The 19,812-nt window shown below is 43.6% G+C and overlaps 1 protein-coding gene across 2 annotated transcripts; it reads right to left on the bottom strand.

Moving 5' to 3' along the window:
• Window positions 1-3,615: 3,615 nt before the first annotated feature.
• Window positions 3,616-12,172, bottom strand: SRP19 (signal recognition particle 19). 2 transcript variants are annotated; one of them, XM_090038381.1, is made up of 5 exons: window positions 12,020-12,172; window positions 8,859-8,934; window positions 7,273-7,344; window positions 5,568-5,679; window positions 3,616-4,314 (listed from the first exon to the last, which is right to left on the bottom strand). In XM_090038381.1, the coding sequence occupies exons 1-5, from the start codon at window positions 12,055-12,057 to the stop codon at window positions 4,181-4,183; spliced, it is 432 nt and encodes a 143-aa protein (XP_089894507.1). In that variant the 5' UTR covers window positions 12,058-12,172; the 3' UTR covers window positions 3,616-4,180. The 2 variants fall into 2 exon arrangements, with proteins under 2 accessions (XP_089894507.1, XP_089894506.1); XM_090038380.1 differs by having other exon boundaries at window positions 11,999-12,116.
• Between the last annotated feature and the right edge of the window lie 7,640 nt (window positions 12,173-19,812).

Raw genomic sequence — 19,812 nt, 5'->3', positions numbered from 1 at the left:
AGATGTTAATCAATCTGTTTAAGAGTAGTGTAGGAGTGATGTTTTAACCTAACAAATCCTTGCCTCTCGCATGCTTAACAGGAAAGAGACTCTCCAAAAGACATTCACATATTATTATATATATAACAAATATAAAGGCACATCTAAATCCATTTAAAAACAGAACATAAAATTCTGTTTCTGGGGCTTCCAGGCCATTCTACTGCACATAATCCTGCAAGTTCTTGCCCCACTTCCCTGCCCAAGGCCAAACTCCAAGCACTACTGACTACTAGATTTTACTTCTTACTTCTTTTGATTATACATAACCACAGGATGAACATACACTTCCTTTTCAGATAACTACATGTATTACATTGTTCATGCTCTCATTGTAGTTGCAATTGTGAGAAAAAAAATCAAAATCATTATGATGTATTATAAATCAAGAAAGACCTCGATTTCCAAGTGGAGATACAATCCACACTGGCTGTTACTTAGATATATCCACTGACTTCCAGAAATAACAGTACATACCATACCACCTGCACATAAAATAGTTGAATTATCACAACAAATGAAATGCAGAAAAGAAACAAAAAATGGGTAAAGTAAAAGCTATTATTTACAGGGATTTTTCAAATAAGACCTTTATGATTCTGAGAATGTTTAACTTGTATTTTAACCCCACCTCCCGCACCTTTTTTATGGGGAACAATAGCTATTTGAGCTTAGATCTAAAAGAGACTTAACAATGACAGTACTGAGTATGTTACACCTAAACATGTCAGTTGTTTGGCTCTAGGAAAAAAATTTACTAACCATAGCGAGGTGCCTAGGTTTTCTATACTTTAAATGGGGAGTGTTAGGTGTCTGGGATTGGGATTCACAACACTTAAGCCACTGACCATGGGGACAAAGTCTAGGCCAGCCCACAGGGGGCACATTTACATGAAATAACCACCACACAATAGCCTAATAACACTGTGCAGTAGCTTGTTGGGCAAAAACTGTGCTAACATACTTCTGTGCAGCAGTATTAGGCTACTGTGTAGTAAGCGTCACTAAATAGCTATGTGCGTGTAGTGTGTGTTACTGTGCATTGATTTAGTACTTGGTTAACCAAGTACTAAACTTAATGCACAGTAACTATGATGCATTAGTGAATGTGTAGATGTGCCCAGGAAATGCTAAAAGGATGTGTGTGACTGAACTCCCACCTAAGTGCACCTGGGCACAGATTGCACGTAGATGCCTATCTGCAGCTCTAAGTTAGATGTCTACATGAAACTAGGGTTCAAAGCCAAAACTTGCACTTAAATTCACATGCCAGTTTATCCCTTTATGTGCAGATGACTATTTTTCTCTAAGATAGGGCTGCTAACAGTTGCGTTGCCTCTAGCATGGTGGTTAGATGCAGTTTAAATGTCAAGTCTCCAAATTCCTGTGCAACTGTTCTAATCATTAGGTGAACACCAGTGTCAGCATGTTTTTGATTAAAAGTGGCCAAGTTGAATGCTATCAGTATGTTAAGTGCAGACTGAATGCACCACTAGATATTACCCCTCAGGAACTCTGTTTGTAAATCCCAAACAACTGTAAATATAAATACCTAAGCACTCAGCTCAGCCAAGATGACAAATGTTAATAGGTACGTGCAGTAGCCAAATTTGAGGGACTATGTGGACAAGGTTTCCACCAGTAAGAATTCCTTTGGTACCTAAGGACTTTCAGTTTGGGTGGATTTTTTTTTAAGTGAATTGCTCTTGGTCTTAGGTAACTAAATTCCACCTAAACAGCACTTTAGGCAACAGGGTCCTTTCTTAGATATGGTCCTTAATGGACAATTGAATTTCAGATGCTACCTAAACAGAAAAAAGTGCTGACCGCATTCCATGTATACTATTCAAGGTATCTACTTTCCCAAATTCAGAATATCAGAATCTATCATAAAACGTAACTTCCAGATCACTTTTTAATGTCAGGAATTTTGTAAGATCCAGGATACCCTCTAAACGTGCAAGACACTAACATTATTTACAAGCCAGAAAACAGACACATGCACCCTTTTTATCATACATTAAGAGATGAAAAGCATCTTCTTCAATTTATTTGCACCTATTCTTTATATCACAAAAATGAGACTTGTTGTCATTCCTCCTACCCAAGCTTGGAATCTGCACAATAGCCAGACTGAAAGACATTGATTTAAAAAAATCCATAGGAGAGCAACTCAGATTTATGGGCATCACCTAGTTATCCCACCTCAGTCATAATTATCAGCACTCCAAGCATCTAAAAGTTATTCATAGTCACCACAAAAATCATGTGGCACAGACCATTTTCTTCTTTACACCATCCCTCTCTGCATATCATACTTCGGCTTAAAGGTGGCAATAGTCCCTCAAAGGATAATCATACAACCATTAGTCAACTGGTAAAAAACAAACAAGACCAAAAGAACCCAAAAACAAAACAACGCCCCCCCTCGCAGCAGGAAACAAAACCTGCCCAAAACCTTGCATAACTAAAACTAGATTTTTAAACAATAAAAGCTTTGAGGTTACTTTTAACAGTTTCTCCCTTCCTCTTCTCCCATAAACTTTTTTGCCAATACAGTGGAACACATAGTACCAAGTCAAATTGCCTTGTAAGATGAAGATGTACAAATAGTTGCACCAATAAGATATTAAAAATAGCCTGGCAGGAAGCAGGGTACATATGTATCGTTATAGACTAAATAAGATACATAATTTGATGCACAAGCTTTCATAAACATAAGTTCATGCAATATATATGATACTGTTAATTTTTTTTTGTCAGAACTCTGACATACATAAGAGAGACTGGCAAGAGAGGACTTTCAAATAGTTTTCTGCATCACATGCTATTTAGTCTCCCAGTGCTGAGATTTGGGATATTGTTAGAGACCATGTTTGTAGAAGACTGAAGTGATTCAAGTGTGTCAAGGAAAACATCAAGACAGCGTAAAGAAAAATATCATTCTACTTGGAAAATCTGCCTCACGAGAACGCTACAAGAAAGACTAAAGATGTTTCCAATATTTGTTAATATGAATAATTAAACATTAAATGTATTTTGCTAAAAAAGCGATATTAGGAGAAAAGGAGCTGATCTCTTTATCAGAAAAAACCTACGCTAATTTTTTTTCCTTCAAAAGTGTTTGATTTTCCAATCATTCTTCCTTTGCATTCCTAAACTATTCTTTCCCCTGCAACTTGCAAAGAACTTATGCTTCCTACAGCCTTTTCTTTTAAGAGATTCTCTTTTCTATCCCAATCCCTGTGGCTGACAGACGTCCAGATTGGCTGAGTCTTCTGTATTGAATGACTGATCTTTCCCTTCATAAGCAAGTTACATGGCTCTGCAAAATGTGACAGAACATTTGTGTTTTACGAAGTTAGCAGTTAGTACTCCCCAAAATTTGGGTTCGATTTATTGTAAAGCAAGACCATTTTTAGTGGAGAAAGAATGCTGAATTCTGTATACACCTAACAGTTTATCATTATTTCACAGAATGCAGATAACAGCCACAAGCTTTTAAAAAGATTAAAAAACAAAACATAAAAAGTTTTTGTGATCATCTTAAGTAATAATGCTCCTGTGACCACAACAATTTTTGTAAAAGCAGTTAGAATTTGAGAAATACTTTTGCCACTTTTATTATATTTAACATTTGTGAAAGATAGGAGTGAGATGTACAAAGTAATGATTACTTCATTCATCATAAATTTTCCAACGATAGTGACATACAAACTCCAGAATCAAGACAAATCTCTTTATCAGAAGAGTGAATGATATACTAAGGCAACTGACTTCAAGAAAAAAAAAACCAAGCTGGATATTTTAAAAGCAGCACACAGCTTTACGTTTCTTCACCCCTCTCCTGCCTCCTCCTTAATTTGTCTTGGTTCTCTTTAATTTCTAGGACTGAAGGGTACTTAACTTTGGAGTTTGAGGGGTTGTGTCTGAATACATATGGATCTACTGTTACACAATGTGAAGTACAGTTGCATGCATTCCGGTTCAGTAAAAAAAAAAAAAAAAGACAACTCTGTACAGCTTCACCAATTCTCATTTCTTCTCTGCATCTTTCACTTCAGAGTCACAATTGTTAACATGTCCATCCAAATTAGCCATAATTATGTTTATACAAAGTACATGTAAGCCAGTCACAGGCTCATTTCTTCTTCTTCCCTTTGCCTTTCTTGCCTCCCTCTCCTTGCTGGAGACTTTGGTCACTCCCTCCCATTTTTTGTGTCCTTGTTTTCAGTTTGGGAATTGTTTCTGCTGCGTACAGCATTACTGACTTACCTAGGGAGAGGGGAGAAAGATAAACATTACACAGATATATATGCTCTCTACATTAGTAATAACTATCACTTTAAAAATCAGCATAACTAATGTCAGGGCTGTGTCAAAATGCATATGAAGTCCAAGACTCTGCTTCTTTTCTCTGTGCTGGGGAGACTGGTAAATGGGTATCCTGTGTTTGGTATGCGGCATTTTTTGGATTGGAACATTACTAGAAAATCATTGGCACTAAGAAATTCAGAAGAAACCTAGTCATAACCATCTGGAATCTACTTAAGCAGTTGTACTATAATCCAACATGAAGATCTAGCTTGCACAGCCACTGGAAGGTGAGATGCTCTGACATTTTCCCGCACCAGTTACCAGCACACAGGAGAGGCTAAAGACTCCAAGAGACTGTTTCATTCTTCACTCAATATAAGCATTCTCTATCCTTATAAATATAGTTGGCTGGAGCTGAACAGAGAACCAGAACTTGCTGTAGACACATTCCTGGGGGCCAACACTGTGTCCCAATTACTTGCACCCAGCAGCAGATTCCATGGTTTTCTTCCTCTCAACCCAGGGCTACAATGAATCCACCAACAAAATTCTAGTTTTCAATACTGACTCTCCCACTTTAAGTTAAGTTTTACCCCCAACCCTTTCCAAGCAGATAAAACAATGTAAGGCTGGTGCTATATTACTTTAATTAGCAAGGCTTCTTTAGCAAATGCCATTCACAGTTTTGTGATGAGGGGTTAGTATTTTCAATGAGCATTGAGTACAAAATTGGTCTGTATGCTAATGAATGACATAGCAACTGATAAACTGATCAAAATGTAACTGAAGTGTGGCAACACAAGCCAAAAGGGGAAATCAGTTCTGAAGAAAAGCAGTTCTTCTGGCTTAAGGAGTACCTCCTAAAACAGTGTTTTGGGAATAGTGGTCACCCCAAAGACCCAAACTTTACTTCACAATTATGAAACTGAGAACTGAAAAAAAAGAGAAATAATGATAATACAGCACTCTGCAACCACTTCATATATGCTAATTTGCTCAGTCTGGCTACAAATCTATTTTGGCTTATACTAGCTAAGCATGTTAATGGCTAGATTGAAAGTAAGTAATGACAAACTACTCCATATGTATTTTAATAAATTGGTCATAAGTGTAGGGAAAATTGATCCAGCCTACTTTAAATAGGTAGTTGTTCAACAGTGACTAGTTACCTGAAAGTCTCCACAACACCTAGCCCCGAGAAGTCTACTCACGTGATGGAAACTGAGGTAAACATGGGTTGCCATCCTCCTGTTTGAGCTGAACTCTTACTCGGCCTCTAAACTGGGCATCACGGTTCCATTCTCTGGGGTACATCTTATTTTTCTGGCATATAAAAACAAATGGTTTCAAATATAGATTTGAAGACAAGATAAAGTAATTCATCAGGAAGGGCAGTAAAAGAGTACAAGCTTAAGTTATGGAAACATTAATGTCCTAAATGAGTGGCCATTGCAGAATATCTACACCTACTAGGGGTCACAGCAACGTAGAGCAGGGGCTGATAACATTTTACTAATACAAACTGCTGCTTATGACTGGGTAGTGTTAGGGGTCACTAATCCCCTTGGGCAACTCCAGCTCCATAAATGGGGAGTAGAAGCTGCAGTGAAGAAAAGCAGCTCTCCTGGAGCATCTGGCAGAGCAGCAGAGGTATGAACAGGATCAAATGGATCAGTCTTCCTTTAGTAAAATGAAGATCAGACCAAATCTTTTTGGGCTGGATCCAATCCCATCTGTGGGCCCTATCCAGCCTGTGGGCCAACCCTTGATGCCGACGTATGGGTTTTCATAACCCATTAGTAACTGCCAGCAGGTTATGGAGACCAAGTCAGGAAAGTAGATACTATAAAATAGAGGTACTTGAAAGTAAGAAATTGCCCAGTCTTTTTCCCACCAAAACTTCATATTCAGCTCATCAGAAATACTTCAGAACAAGACAACAAACCATTGTAAAGTTTGATGAGTCTTCATAAAAAACAAAAACATTCTGGGGAAAAACAAAAATACTGCACTATTATCATTACAACATATTTTGATTTTTCATTTTAAATTTTTTTTGGTTCTGAAGTTTAAGGCATTAATAATTTTGTAATGAATTGAAAGTAAAGACAAAAGACATTTTATTGATCTGAAAATCAAACTATTTTGGAACTGCCAACAAACCAAAGAATCAATTATTCATAGAGCTCCATCTTAAAATTATTATAGCAACCAATATGGTGGCAAACATAGGGCTCCTGAGGAGCTCCTTTAAGCGCATTTAAGATGCTGGTTCGGCATTCATGAATATCTGAAACTGTGAATGCCGAACCCGTGGATAGCAAGGGTTTCCTGTATTTTCTAGGATCTGGATATGCTCTGATGGTAGAGATAGAAGTTACCACTACTATTCACAGCTTGTTCTAGTGGTTGATCCCCCTCACTGTTTATAAAGACAAATCAGAACAAAAGACTGTCCCTTATTCCTAACCTGAAACTGTCTGAATTCACTTCTAGCCACTGGTTCTTACTATGGCCTTCTGACACTGAAAAGCCTGGAATACTCTGTATAGTCTCCCTGTGAAAGTAATTACAAACCCTAATCAAGTCATTGCTTTTCTGATAAACTAAAGAGCTAAACTAAACTACAGTTCATTAAAGACTCTCACTATATGTTTTTCTATCCTCTAAAGTTATTTTTATGGTTCCTTCCTGCAGTCTCTCCAATACTGTAACATCTATATAAGTGTTAAGTTCACTTAAGCAGACAAGGTTCTTTGGGTAAATGTGATAACCAACAACCCTGAAATTCACTTGCACAGAATTATGTTTGTTTATGTGACTTTCCTAAGGAGGTTTTCTTCAGTTTTTAAATACAGCTATCATGGAAATAGTCTTTATGGAGACCAACTAAAAAAACCAAAACTTTTACATTACCTCTACAAGTACATTGAGTCCCACTGCTGCACACACATCTTGGATTTCTGTAGGTGTGGGATTTTCAACAGCCTATTAAAGAAAATTTTAAATTGCTACCTTTTTAAAGTTCATCTACAGCAGAGAAACAGGTCTAGATATTCTATAGGGGGAAAAGGAAGGAAAGAAGGATGCTTCACAAAAAAAATCTGTTGGCTCCTTCTCTATTTATGCAAGAGTCATTTAGGAACCCAAACATATTCCAGGAAACATATGCATCAGAAAGCAACAGAGAACTGGAAAATGTAGGTTCAGATCCCAACTGAGACAGACTTAACAGAAAAATATAAGGAAAGTGTGCAGAACTTGTACTACAAGGAATTTTTAAGGTGTGACATACAGCAACCCTCCCCATCCCACAGTGCTCTGCACACCACTCCCAGCCCCCAAAGGAGAAGGAGAGCAGCTGGCTGCCTGACAGCCCTGTCCTGATTGTCACCAGCTACCACAGATGGGGCAGCCACAGTGGCAGCAGAAACCGCCAACTCAGCCCTTGCTACCGGGGAAAGCCTGCACACAGCTCTGTCCCATAGCTGCAAATCCACTCCTGTCAACTCTTGCCACCCCTAAACATCTTGAAAGAAGTCCCAGGCCCAGACTGCTTGCTTGCCTGTGTAAGCAGCCTGGAACCAGGGAACAGCTACATGGCCTTTCAAGTTTTGGACCAGTCAGGAGCATGGGACTGGGGAGCAGCTCCCCAGTTCAGTGCTGCCAGCATGCTCTTTACAGTCCTGGAGGCACAGGGAGCCAAGGAGCAACTCCAATTACCCCTGGCGGGAAATCATGCCTTTGTCACACTCCAGCCAGTATGGCTGACCACAGCACTATATTTTCTGTAGTGCTACAAAAAGACACCTAGAGCAGGCCTGAGATGCTCCTTTCCAATAGTAAAATCCATGACTTTCCTACTGGGTCTTATCATCACTGAAAAAAAATTATCTAAAAGTTGGTAGCAAGAACCTACAAGTTTTATAATTTGCTAAATGTTTAATCCACTGCATTTCTTAATATGCTATGTAATGTACAATATCAGGAGCCTAGATGATTGGGTCATCATCTAACCCTAAAATATTTCAGGACATGTGTCAGCAAGGTGACAAGAATGAGTATGTTACAAAACTTTACTCAACATGTTCTATTTTCAGTTACTCTTGGTAACACCATGGAGGGAATGTAAAGACAAACCAAGAGGCCAAAGGACTTCCTATCCAGATTAATAAACTCATTAAATTACAAGCAAGTTATTAAAACAGCCCAGATTAACATTACTGTAAGGGCAGGCAAATAATTCTGTGCCACATTAGTCTATTTTTTTAACTTTCCCAGGCTGTAATCAGTTTCTCCTTGTAGAGGTATGAGCTTAGCTCACATGAGAATAAGAGGTGTCATTCTGCAACCAAATTCAAATAAATTAGTCTGAAGTCATCTTGCATCTTAGTCTTTTTTTGAGGAACAATAAAGTAGACTGTTAGTTTCTGCAGTTTTCTACCCCCCTACCCCCACCAAGTGATACAAAACTTAGTTTTCTCGTGACATCCGCTAAATACTTTGTCTATGGGTATCCTTCTTCCTTCAGCTATTGTCTTCTTGTTGTTTAAATATGCTGGGTAAATGCAGATGAATCTAAAAGAGAAAACATCTTAAGTTTTACATAAATCCTTCAACTGGAAAATACTGATTAATGGACTATCAAAAGGATGATGCTCTTTGACAGCATAGGAACTTGCAGTATTAAGTCAGGTCAATGGCTTATCTAATTTAGTAGACACTCTGAGCAACCTGAGAGAAACCGAGCTACACACAATTATAAAACACCACAGAGTTAACAAAAATTCTGAATCATGGGGTTTTATACCCTATAAAATTTTCCTTCAATTTAACAGCTGTTCCACATATATCATTAGATCCTGTTGCCCAATGCTACTGCTTTAATAGCATCATTATGTACTATTCCAAAAGTTAATAATGAAAAACATTCTCTTGGACGTTTTAATAATTTGTGATCTTCCATTTATTACCCCAAATTCTTAAGTTACTGAAGAAAAAAACCCAGCTTCTTAGCAACCAGCATTCTGTACGCTGATTATTAAGGATATCCAACACTTCCCATTTTAAGACAACATTTTCAGTTATTTAACTCTGCTGTGCCCCCTCCCCTATTCTTTCCCCCTCCTTTTCTTTTCCTTTGCATTAGAGATGCACAGATACATCGGTTCATATCGTATCTATACCAATAAAAAGAAAAATCGACATTATAGGCCATCACTTTTTTTTGGCTGATGTGGGTGATCATGTTACTGATAAATGCTGCGTGCATGTGCGCAGCTGCAGCATGCATGCAGCCAAGAGTGCATCCTAACAGCTTGGAGAACAGCATTTGGCCAGTAACTCTGTCAGGGGTAGGGGGTGGGGAAATTGAGGCCCCTGCGGTAAGGGAGTGAGCAGGACTGAGCCAGGAACTGCACAGCCAGGGCAGGGCACAGGGTGGAACACTTGTCCAGGGAGTGGGGGGCATCTCACACTACTATGTACACCCTGCGGGAGGCATGGGGGAGTGTGCCCCCCGGATTTGTGTGGGGTGAGGAGAGGTACCCATTACATGCTCAGGGCCAGGGCTGCGCCAGGCTCTTCCTGGAGGGAACAGCTTGGGCCCAGCCTGCATGTGGGATGGACAGGGATGGGGCAGGCGACAGTGGTGCTGGCTATAGGGAACTCTGGAGTAGCTGTAGCCCACTCTGCAGCAACCCCTCCTAGTGCTGCCACCACCCGTCCCACCTACCCTGAGTGGAGCCTAGGCCCAGCCCCCACCACTGGGAAGAATCTGGTGCAGCCCTGGCCCTGAGCAAGCAGCTTGCCCTTACCACACACACAGATTTGGGGGGCACATGCCCTCCCATGCCTGCCCTGGGGGTGCGCACAGCAGCAGGAGCTGGCCCACCTCCTTGTGCCCTCCGACCCGGACAAGCCACAGATCTGTCCCATGCCCTGCCTCACCCCGCTCAGGCAGTGCCTGCCCCTCTCGCTTCCTCACCACAGGGGCTTTGGTCTGCCCCCGCAACAGACTTACCAGCTGGACGTTTCTCTCCAAGCTGCCAGGCTGCATATCAGCAAACAGACCAGTATTGGTGGATATGGCTCATTAATAAGCAGCCATCAGTATCAGCCCAAGAAAATCTTTATTGGTGCACCCCTTTGTATTTCAATTATTTTTTTTCTTTTCTGCTCCCTGCAAGTCCATTCGTAGCATCTCATGATGTAGGCTGCAATTTATGAAAGCTTATGCCTTTCTGAAGGAGTTGGTCTTTAAGGTGTTCCCCTAAAGACTAATGCTTGACTTTGACTTTAGACTAACCGGGCAAACTACCTCTCTCTAATGACTTAACTGCTAAACTAATTTCTCCATGTCAGGAATCTTGCTTCAAGATGATTTCAGCCAATATAGCTCAGCTTTCTCTTAGAGTAAGATCTGAGGAAAAGTGCTTTAGCAACCCCGACAAAGTCTCTCCGACAACCTGTAGGACGGGGATGGGCAAAATGCGGCCCACCAGGCCATTCTATCCAGCCTGCGGGGCCCCTAAAAAATTTAGAAAATTAATATTCTGCCAGGAGTGACCAGGAATAACGGTCACAAACTGGCGGAGGGTAAGTTTAGATTAGATATTAGGAGGCGCTACTTCACAGTCAGGGTGGCTAGGGCCTGGAACCAGCTTCCAGGGGAAGTGGTGCAGGCTCCTAGCCTGGGGATTTTTAAAAGGAAGTTAGATGAGCACCTTGCCGGGGTCATCTGACCCCGGTGCTCTTTCCTGCTAAGGCAGGGGGTCGGACTAGATGATCTACCTAGGTCCCTTCCGACTCTAGCTACTATGAAACTATGAAACTATTAGGTGCCCCTGGCTACCTATCACGTGGTCCTCGATAACTTGCCAACTCCCAGTACGCAGCCCTCTGCCTGAAGTAATTGTCCGTCCCTGCTGTAGAACATTTCTCCACTGTCCCCTGCCAAGCCCAGGAGCACTGCTCTAAACCAAGGGTGGCCAACCTGTAGCATTATTACCACAAGTGGTATAAGCCACCTGAATGGCACCAGCATCAAGGAGAGGACAGGAAATAGGAGCTGATAGTACAGGAAGCAGAAAGAAGAACATCAAATCAGGCAGGAAGGGAGCAGAGGGCAGGAAGCAGAAAGAGAAACAGAAGAGGCAGGGAGATCAGAGGAAAGGAATGGGAGAGGTACCCAGGGAGTGCACCTACAAGGTTGTCTCCTTCTGCTCTCTAGCATGCCCCAGCTTTGTTCCTACTCCTGCAAATGAAGTAAGGACACCCTTAAAGCACGCTCAGATGTGGCAGAGACTAGCCACCTGCAGCATCCCTACGTTTTGGTGCAAGGACTTGAAACTTAACCAGGGGTTTGCTTTTGTTTTAGGGCAGTGCTCCTGCTGTCCTGGGGCAAATCCCCCCAGATCGGGCCAGATAATAGAGCCATATCAGACAACCGAATCCTCCCTAAGCTTCCTCAAACCCCTACCGCCCAGCACCACGTCTTCCCTCACGTGCCCAGAACGGTGGGGCGTGTACACACGTACGTACGTACACACACACACACACACACACACACACACACACACACACACACACACACACACACACTCTCTCTCTCTCTCTTTCTCGTACTTTGGCGCGCACGCACCCGTCCCCACCAGGTCCGTACCGCTCCTTATCGGCCGGCGAGGCTTCGGCGCAGGCCATGGCGGGTCAACAGCAGCACCTCCACCGGCGCTGACTCGCTCTAAACCCGGACCAGCTCCCCTCAGTCGGAAGTCCCGCCCTCGACCCCACGCTGGCAGCGCCCCCGTCGCCATTCTATTGGGTCGCGGCGCAATCCGTCGGGGAAGACCCCGCCCCGCCGCAGCTATCGCGAGAGGCTGGAACAATCGCTTCCGGGCCGTGCGCGTCAGTGCCTCGACACGCGGGACTGCGAACGTCGGGTTGCGTGGTGGGTGGGGCTGCTATGGAGGGAGGCGCCCTGCGCGGACCGTACCACCTTTCCACCGGGGGAGGAGGGCAGGAGGAAAAGAGAAGCGATGCTACAAACTTGAGCTGAGCCTGTAGTTCTGCCTGGGCGGCTGCCCCGAGGAAAGAAACCAGGGCAGCAAAGGCTGTTCCACGTTGTGCAGGGAAAGGGGAAAAAGGGAAAAAAAACCCCTTTTTTTCCCCTGTTTTTTTGGACCGGTCCTGGAAGCACTATATACCAGGTCAATGCATGGAGTGGATGGAGCAAGCTCTGGTTCCACCACCCAACACCAAAAAGAATCTGCTCAATATAGACCTCCAATGGAGGACATATCAGACACAATCACCTGCCCTGGGAAAACCACCTGATAGATCATGGTGTCTCCCCTGCCAGGTAAACCGAAAACCATCTTCCACATCATGGTATCTCCCCTGCCAGGTCCACCTGATTGATCATGGTGTCTCCCCTGCCAGGGGGAAAAGAAAGCCTGCTGCCTGCAGGAGGCACTGCTGGGTCTGGGCTGAATGGGAGAGAAGAGCGAGGAGCTGAAGAGCTGCAGTTGCCTTTCAGCCGAGAGGACGGCTAATATCAAAACAGTGACACCTTCAGGAAAGGCTTCATATTAAACCTGGGGCAGGGGGGCAGAGTGTGGGCACGTATTAAATGGGTACTTTAATCTGCACATCACAGAGCAACCCTTACACAACGGGACTCTGAGGTACCCAGGGGAATAAACTTCCACCCTCTATCTCCCTTTGCAAAATGAAGTTTCCTTCCTACCTAGGATAACTTTGACAACTCTCTGAATTCTCTTCAGCCTGAAGAACTGTGTGTACCCAAAGGCTTGCAAAGAAAGACATTTTAATGCTACTCTTCAGTCTAATACTACCTCCGACCAGGTTTATCTTAAACCAGTTTTGGCTATTTTGAAACCCAAAAGGTTTATGTGTACTGAACTTCTGTTCTGTTACAAGTTTAAACTTGTTTCTGATCACTTAAATCAGTTTATGTATAAGTTCTGACCCTAGCTATCAGTGTGTATTAATGGCAAAGAGATTAACTGTTGCAGGAGTAACGTGTCAACTCTCCTGCACATTAGCTGGCTCCCATTATTACACACCAATCTAACTTCCTGGTGCCAGGATTTATGATTTCTTGAAACTGAAATGCCTGAAATAAAGAATTCATAAACATGTCAATTTAATCTCCATCATTATGGAATGACTGCACAGAGCATATAAAATCCACAGTCGCTGTAGTTGTTCCAGTGTCAGAAGTAATATCTCTAGCTCTACGTTTTCATGGCCTGCAGAATTCAGTGACAGAACTAGGTCACAACAGACATCAGCTCAGGCATGCTGGAGCAGTATGCACTTGCCAAATGTCTAGAGTCCGTAGCATCAAAAACTTAACAATTAGGCAGTTTGGTTCAGTTCAAAACTTGACAGTTCCTGGACATTTTTAAAGAAATAAGAAGATAAAGTACAGTTGTTCTCGTGAAGTCTATTTCTGCATGTGTGAATATTCTATAAACTAAGCAAAATGTCCACAGTTCCTAATTACTGCCTTGCCTGTGCGCTAAGGATGCACAGCCTACAGAGACTTTTATAACCTAATGAAATTGTTCTGTATCATTACTATGCAGTGCTAGAAATAGAAGTGGCAGGGTACTTAACACTGCACTTCATGCATTTCAGTTAAGGATACTGCCAGATTCTCATAGCACAGTAACCAAAGTTAGGCACATGCTCAACCAGTCAGATAATATTTTGTCACCATTTAAGAGTCACTCAGGGAATACAATCCAAACAACCAACCTAGAGTCAAGATTCTGCTGAGCTATCAAACAAATAACCATATTTATCCAAATCCAGGACTTAGAATTTAAGATGACCCCCCTAATTATTAGCCTTCAGACACTGAAAATGAAACATTTGCTATCATTTTTCAAGCCAAAATTTAATTATTGGGGGTAATCTTAAATATGTCTCCCTTCTACCACTGCAGTGGGGAAAGCCTGTGCCCCCTGCCACCTGTACTGCTTGCTTCTCTTTTGCCTGTCTCTCCCAGTTCTTGCCCCCTCCCCATGCCTCCCTCCCAGGGTTTTCCCCTGCTGTCTGTCCTTCCCCAGTGCTGTCTGCCCCCCTCACCTTTTGCCCCCTTCTGGTGTTTTTCTGTTGCCACTTACCTCCTCGCTTTCATGCATCTCCCCACCCCCCCGCTTAGCCTGTGCTGTTGCTCTGTCTCCCCCACAAGGCACAGAGCACTTGGCTTGGCAGTAGCAGCAGATCAGGTACCAGCCCAGGACAAACAATACTGGATCATGAGAAAAGCACAGGGGATGAGTGTTTGGTTCAGGGAAGGGAGATGGGGGACATGAAGCAGAATGAAGAGTGCAGGGGAAGGGATGTGTGGTGCAAGGGGGCTGTGGGCGAGGGGGTACATGGGAGAGCGCTGGGCAAGGGGTGTGTATTGTAAGGGGGAGGACACAGTGGCAGGAGAATTGCTATGGCTCAGTGCACCTTTTCCCCTGCACTACATGCCTCCTCCCCTACTGCACAAATTGGCCAGGCCAAGAAGCAGAGAAGCAGGCAGCTTCTCTGACTCTGGCCCCTGGTAGAGCTTCATACCCAGCCTCTTCTCCAATTCCTCTCAAATTGACAAGCCAGCTACACTAAAGCCTTGCTCATACCGTACATGTACCTGCATCAACCCAGCCCAACATCCAGCCCATTTCTATAGTTCAAAAGCAATACTTATTCATATTTCTTTCATTCAGCAGAAGCCTCTTCTCAGTCCACCATTAAAAAGCCCTAAAATCAACCACTAACTCAATCACATGCCTTCCCTCCATACCAAAAACATCCCTAGAATTTCCAATACCATATTATGCTTAGTTTGTTTTGCTCTGGGTAACTACCACACAAGAACAGTGACAGACCACAAGATATTTACCTTAAATAAGTCCACCCTACTCATATTAATGTAGTCTCAAAATATATTGAAATAGGTTTGCACCTTAATTTTTATGTAGAGCACTTTTTAAATAGACACTCTCATATAGTGGGTTACAGGTATGTGGTAAACATAAGATGTGCCATACTGGATCAGACCACAGTACCCTGTAGTCTAGCCCACTATCCTGTACCTCACAGTAGCAAAGAGTAGATGCTAAAGAAACAGCATTTCATCAGGGCATATTCAGGCAGATATCGTTCCTGTCCTCCTTTTTACCAGTTTACAACACATTACCAATGAATTACACATTAAAAAACAAATAACTGGCTACAGCACAACTGACCAAATGTTGGATAATTAAAAAACATGCTTCTAGTTCTAATCACTCTTTTCCCTTGTTATTTTAGAGTATGTCACTGGAAGAAGACTATATGACACAGGCTCCCTTATGTGCTGTCACTCAGTGGCTGTCATTTTGGCCATTTGGGGTCACTGACAGCTGCTATAAATTAATAGATTTCAAGGCTAGGAGGAACCAGTAATTATGACCAGCCTAACCTCCTGCATATTTCAGTCACAACCAAATATGGGCATTATAAGACCATTACTTCTGGCTGAGCTAAAACAGATATGACAAATGCAAGGAGTACCCAGTAAGAAACAGGGGTGCAGACAGTCTCCCAAATTGGGCGGGTGGCACACGCATCTATGCAAGGCTTTAAATGCCTATATACCAATTCTTGTAGTATGGGGAATAAGCAGGAGGAACTCACCCTCAGTTTAGCCAATTCAAACCCAGACATAATAGGGCTTACAGAAACGTAGTCGGATTCATCCCATGACTGGGCAGTTAGCATTAGGAGCTATAGGCTTTACAGGCAGGATAGAGAAGGAAGGAAAGGTGGGGGTGTGGCACTCTATGTCAAGGAGCAATACACATCCTCTGCTAGCAGAATGGGGTCAGAGGAGGGGCAAGCTGAAGTGCTCTGGGTCAAGATACAAGGGGGACCTGGGGAGAGGGATTTAATGGTGGGGGTCTACTACAGAGCCCCCAACCAAGGGGAGAAGCTGGACTGGGAATTTTGGGGCCAGCTTGCAGAGGCACTTAAGGCAAGGGATGTAGTTGTCATGGGTGATTTAAATTACCCGGACATCTGCTGGGAGGAACAGCCAGCCAGGTCGGACCGTTCCAGGCCGAGATACAGGACCTCCACTTAATTCAGGAGGTGCACAGTCCCACCGGAGGAAATCCCCTGTTGGACCTGGTCCTGGCCACAGGCAAAGACCTAGTAAGGGGCCTCCAGGCTCTTGACCACCTAGGTGATAGCAATCATCGCTTCCTGGAATTCACCATCCAGCACAGGGCATCCCTTGACACCCGCAGCAGCAAGGCCTGCGGCAAGGTGGTAGCCCTAGACTTCAAGAGGGCCAGCTTCAGTGAGTTGAGATTAGTGGGACAGGCGCTGGGGTTCTCGAGAGCAGGGGAACTCAGTGCCCAAGGTGAGTGGTCGTTCCTTAAGGAGACGATACTCAGGGCCCAAGGGGTGACCATCCCAACAAGAAGCAAGGGGGGCAAGAATGCCCAAAAGCCCCCCTGGCTCACCAAGGGCATCCGGGAATGCCTGATTGCCAAAAAGGCAGTGTACACCCGGTGGAAGGGGGGTGCTATCTCCAAAGAGGAGTATACCTCCTCTGCTCGGGCCTGTAGGGGGGCTGTCAGGAAAGCTAAGGCAGACATAGAGCTAGGACTAGCATCCAAGATCAAAGATAATAAAAAGTCCTTTTTCAAATATATAGGGAGGATGAAGAAGGCACCAGGAAGCATGGGGCCCCTGGAAGATATGCTGGGCAATCTGGTGGTTGCGCCAGAGGAGAAAGCAGACCTCTCTAACCAATTCTTCACCTCTGTTTTCTTGTGTAGGGACTGGGACTTCCCCACCGTGATGCAAGACGGACTTGAGGGGAACACCTCCAGACCTCAGGTTGGGGAGGACCGGGTTAGAGAGCTTCTGGAGGGGCTGGGCATGTTCAGATCAGCAGGTCCAGATGCTCTCCACCCCAGGACGTTGAGGGAGCTAGCAGGGGTTATTGCAGGGCCCTTGGCATGGCTTTACGAGCACTCGTGGTGTTCAGGCCAGGTGCCAGATAATTGGAAGATAGCCAACGTGGTCCCCATCTTTAAAAAAGGGAGGAGGGAGGACCTGGGCAGCTATAGGCCCGTCAGTCTTACCTCAATCCTAGGGAAATTCTTTGAAAAGATCAAGGAGCACATCTGCAATGGGCCGGCTTCAGGGATGATGCTCAAGGGCAACCAGCACGGTTTCATTAGGGGCAGGTCATGTCAGACCAACCTGACTGCCTTTTATGATCAGGTCACAAAAGCATTGGATGCAGGTGTCGCCGTGGACATAGTCTTTCTCGACTTCAACAAGGCCTTTGACACGGTCTCCCAACACATCCTCGTTAAAAAACTAGGTGACTGTGGATTGATGCCTACACAGTCAGATTGATTGCAGATTGGCTGAAGGGTCATACTCAGAGGGTGGTGGTGGATGGGTCATATTCGACCTGGGGGGAAGTGGGCAGTGGAGTCCCCCAGGGCTCAGTCCTTGGGCCCACACTGTTCAATTTCTTTATCAGTGATTTGGATGATGGGGTGAAAAGAAACCTGTTTAAATTTGCTGATGATACCACAATTTGGGGTGAGGTGAGCACGCTAGTAGGGAGGGAAAGACTGCAGCAAGACCTGGATAGGTTACAGGGGTGGGCTAACAAAAACAGGATAGGTTTCAATACTGACAAGTACAAGGTGCTGCACTTGGGCAGTAGTAACCAGCAGCACACTTATAAGATGGGAAACTCCCTTCTTGAGAGCATGGAGGCAGAAAGGGATCTTGGAGTCATTACTGACTCCAAGATGAACATGGGCCGACAGTGCGAGGTCACGGTTGGCAGGTCTAACTGGACCTTGTCGTGCATCCACAGGTGCATCTCAAGAAGGGCCAAGGAGGTGATCCTCCCCCTCTATGTGACGCTGGTCAGGTCACAGCTGGAGTACTGAGTCCAGTTCTGTGTGCCCCACTTCAGAAGGGATGTGGACAACATTGAGAAGGTCCAGAGGAGGGCCAGCCGCACGATCTGGAGACAACAGGGCAGACCCTACAATGAGAGACTGCGGAACCTGAACCTTTTCAGCCTTCACAGTCGAAGGCTGAGGGGGGACCTGGTGACTGTCTATAAACTCACTAGGGGTGGCCAGAAGGGTTTGAGAGAGACCTTGTTTCTCCTAGCGCCCCCTGGCATAACAAGGAATAACGGCTACAAGTTGATGGAGAGTGGGTTTAGATTAGACATCCGTAAGAACTACTTCACAGTCAGGGCAACTAGGATCTGGAACCAACTTCCAAGGGGAGTGGTGCCAGCTCCTACCCTGGGGGTCTTTAAGAAGAGGCTTGATGCCTACCTGGCTGGAGTCATCTGAGCCCAGTTTTCCTCCTGACTAGGCAGGGGGGTCAGACTTGAAGATCTACAAGGTCCCTTCTGACCATACTTCTATGATATATATGAAAGGCATCCAAAACTGTATTTAAAGTGTCAGAATCCATTACTTCTTTAGGTAACTGCTTTCATTGTAATAAAAAGCCTCGTTTTTAATCTGAATTTTTCTAGCTGTAGCTCCTAGCTTTGCATCTTTTGTACAACTGGCAGCATGTGAAGTATGACCAAACTCTTAAAAAGTGGCTTTGTAGGACCTGTAACAGTCTTGAAAAATGCACAAGTAAATGTGAAATTTAGACTTGTGTACAGTGCTAGCTGGGTTCCCCCTGACATGCTCTGCAGACCCATATATATAGTACCCTGTCTTAAAGAGAAGATGTACCAGTTATCAGAGTAAGGGACAGAATTAGTTTGCTCTGGTTACCTTAGCTCCACATTCCTATTCTTTCACATTATTTTAACTTAAAGGTAATTTAGATTTTTAAAATTTTCTAATCTAGCTACTTTCAACTGCAAATTTTAGTTTTGATAAAGATTCTTCCAAACATTACTTATGAAAATTTGCTACAATTTTTAAAAATGATTTGTCTGGGAATTTCTTTTTATAGTTTACACTATAACTTTTGTTCACTTGACACAGTTTCCCAGATCCCTCTGATCAGGCCAGGGAACATATTAATTTGGCAAAAGAGTTTTAGTTAAAGTTGTAGTGTGCTTAAGAAACATGCTGAAATAAGGCTACTTTCTGAACAACTTATAAATGACGAAAAGAGTTTGTACAATTTGTGCAGTTTATGCACTGCTGGACCAAGTTTCCCTCCCATCGAGCTTATTAAACAAAGCTGTCAGTTTCTCTGCAGATTATATCTCTTTAATAGTAAGTATTTCTTGATCAAGTAATTTTACTACTTATTTGCTTGTTACCCCAAATGAAATTTACTGCTCTTTTAAGGCATTATTTCTCATAGCCTCTAGGACTTAAGTGCCCTATGACAACTTCCTTTTTAATTTAATCAGAATGCTTACGAAGACAG

This window comes from Crocodylus siamensis, chromosome 3, assembly GCF_052110815.1.
Source record: "Crocodylus siamensis isolate JL-2025a chromosome 3, ASM5211081v1, whole genome shotgun sequence".
Taxonomy (NCBI): domain Eukaryota; kingdom Metazoa; phylum Chordata; order Crocodylia; family Crocodylidae; genus Crocodylus; species Crocodylus siamensis.
Note: the sequence above shows the minus strand (reverse complement) of the source record. Positions and strands in the feature narration are given on the sequence as shown.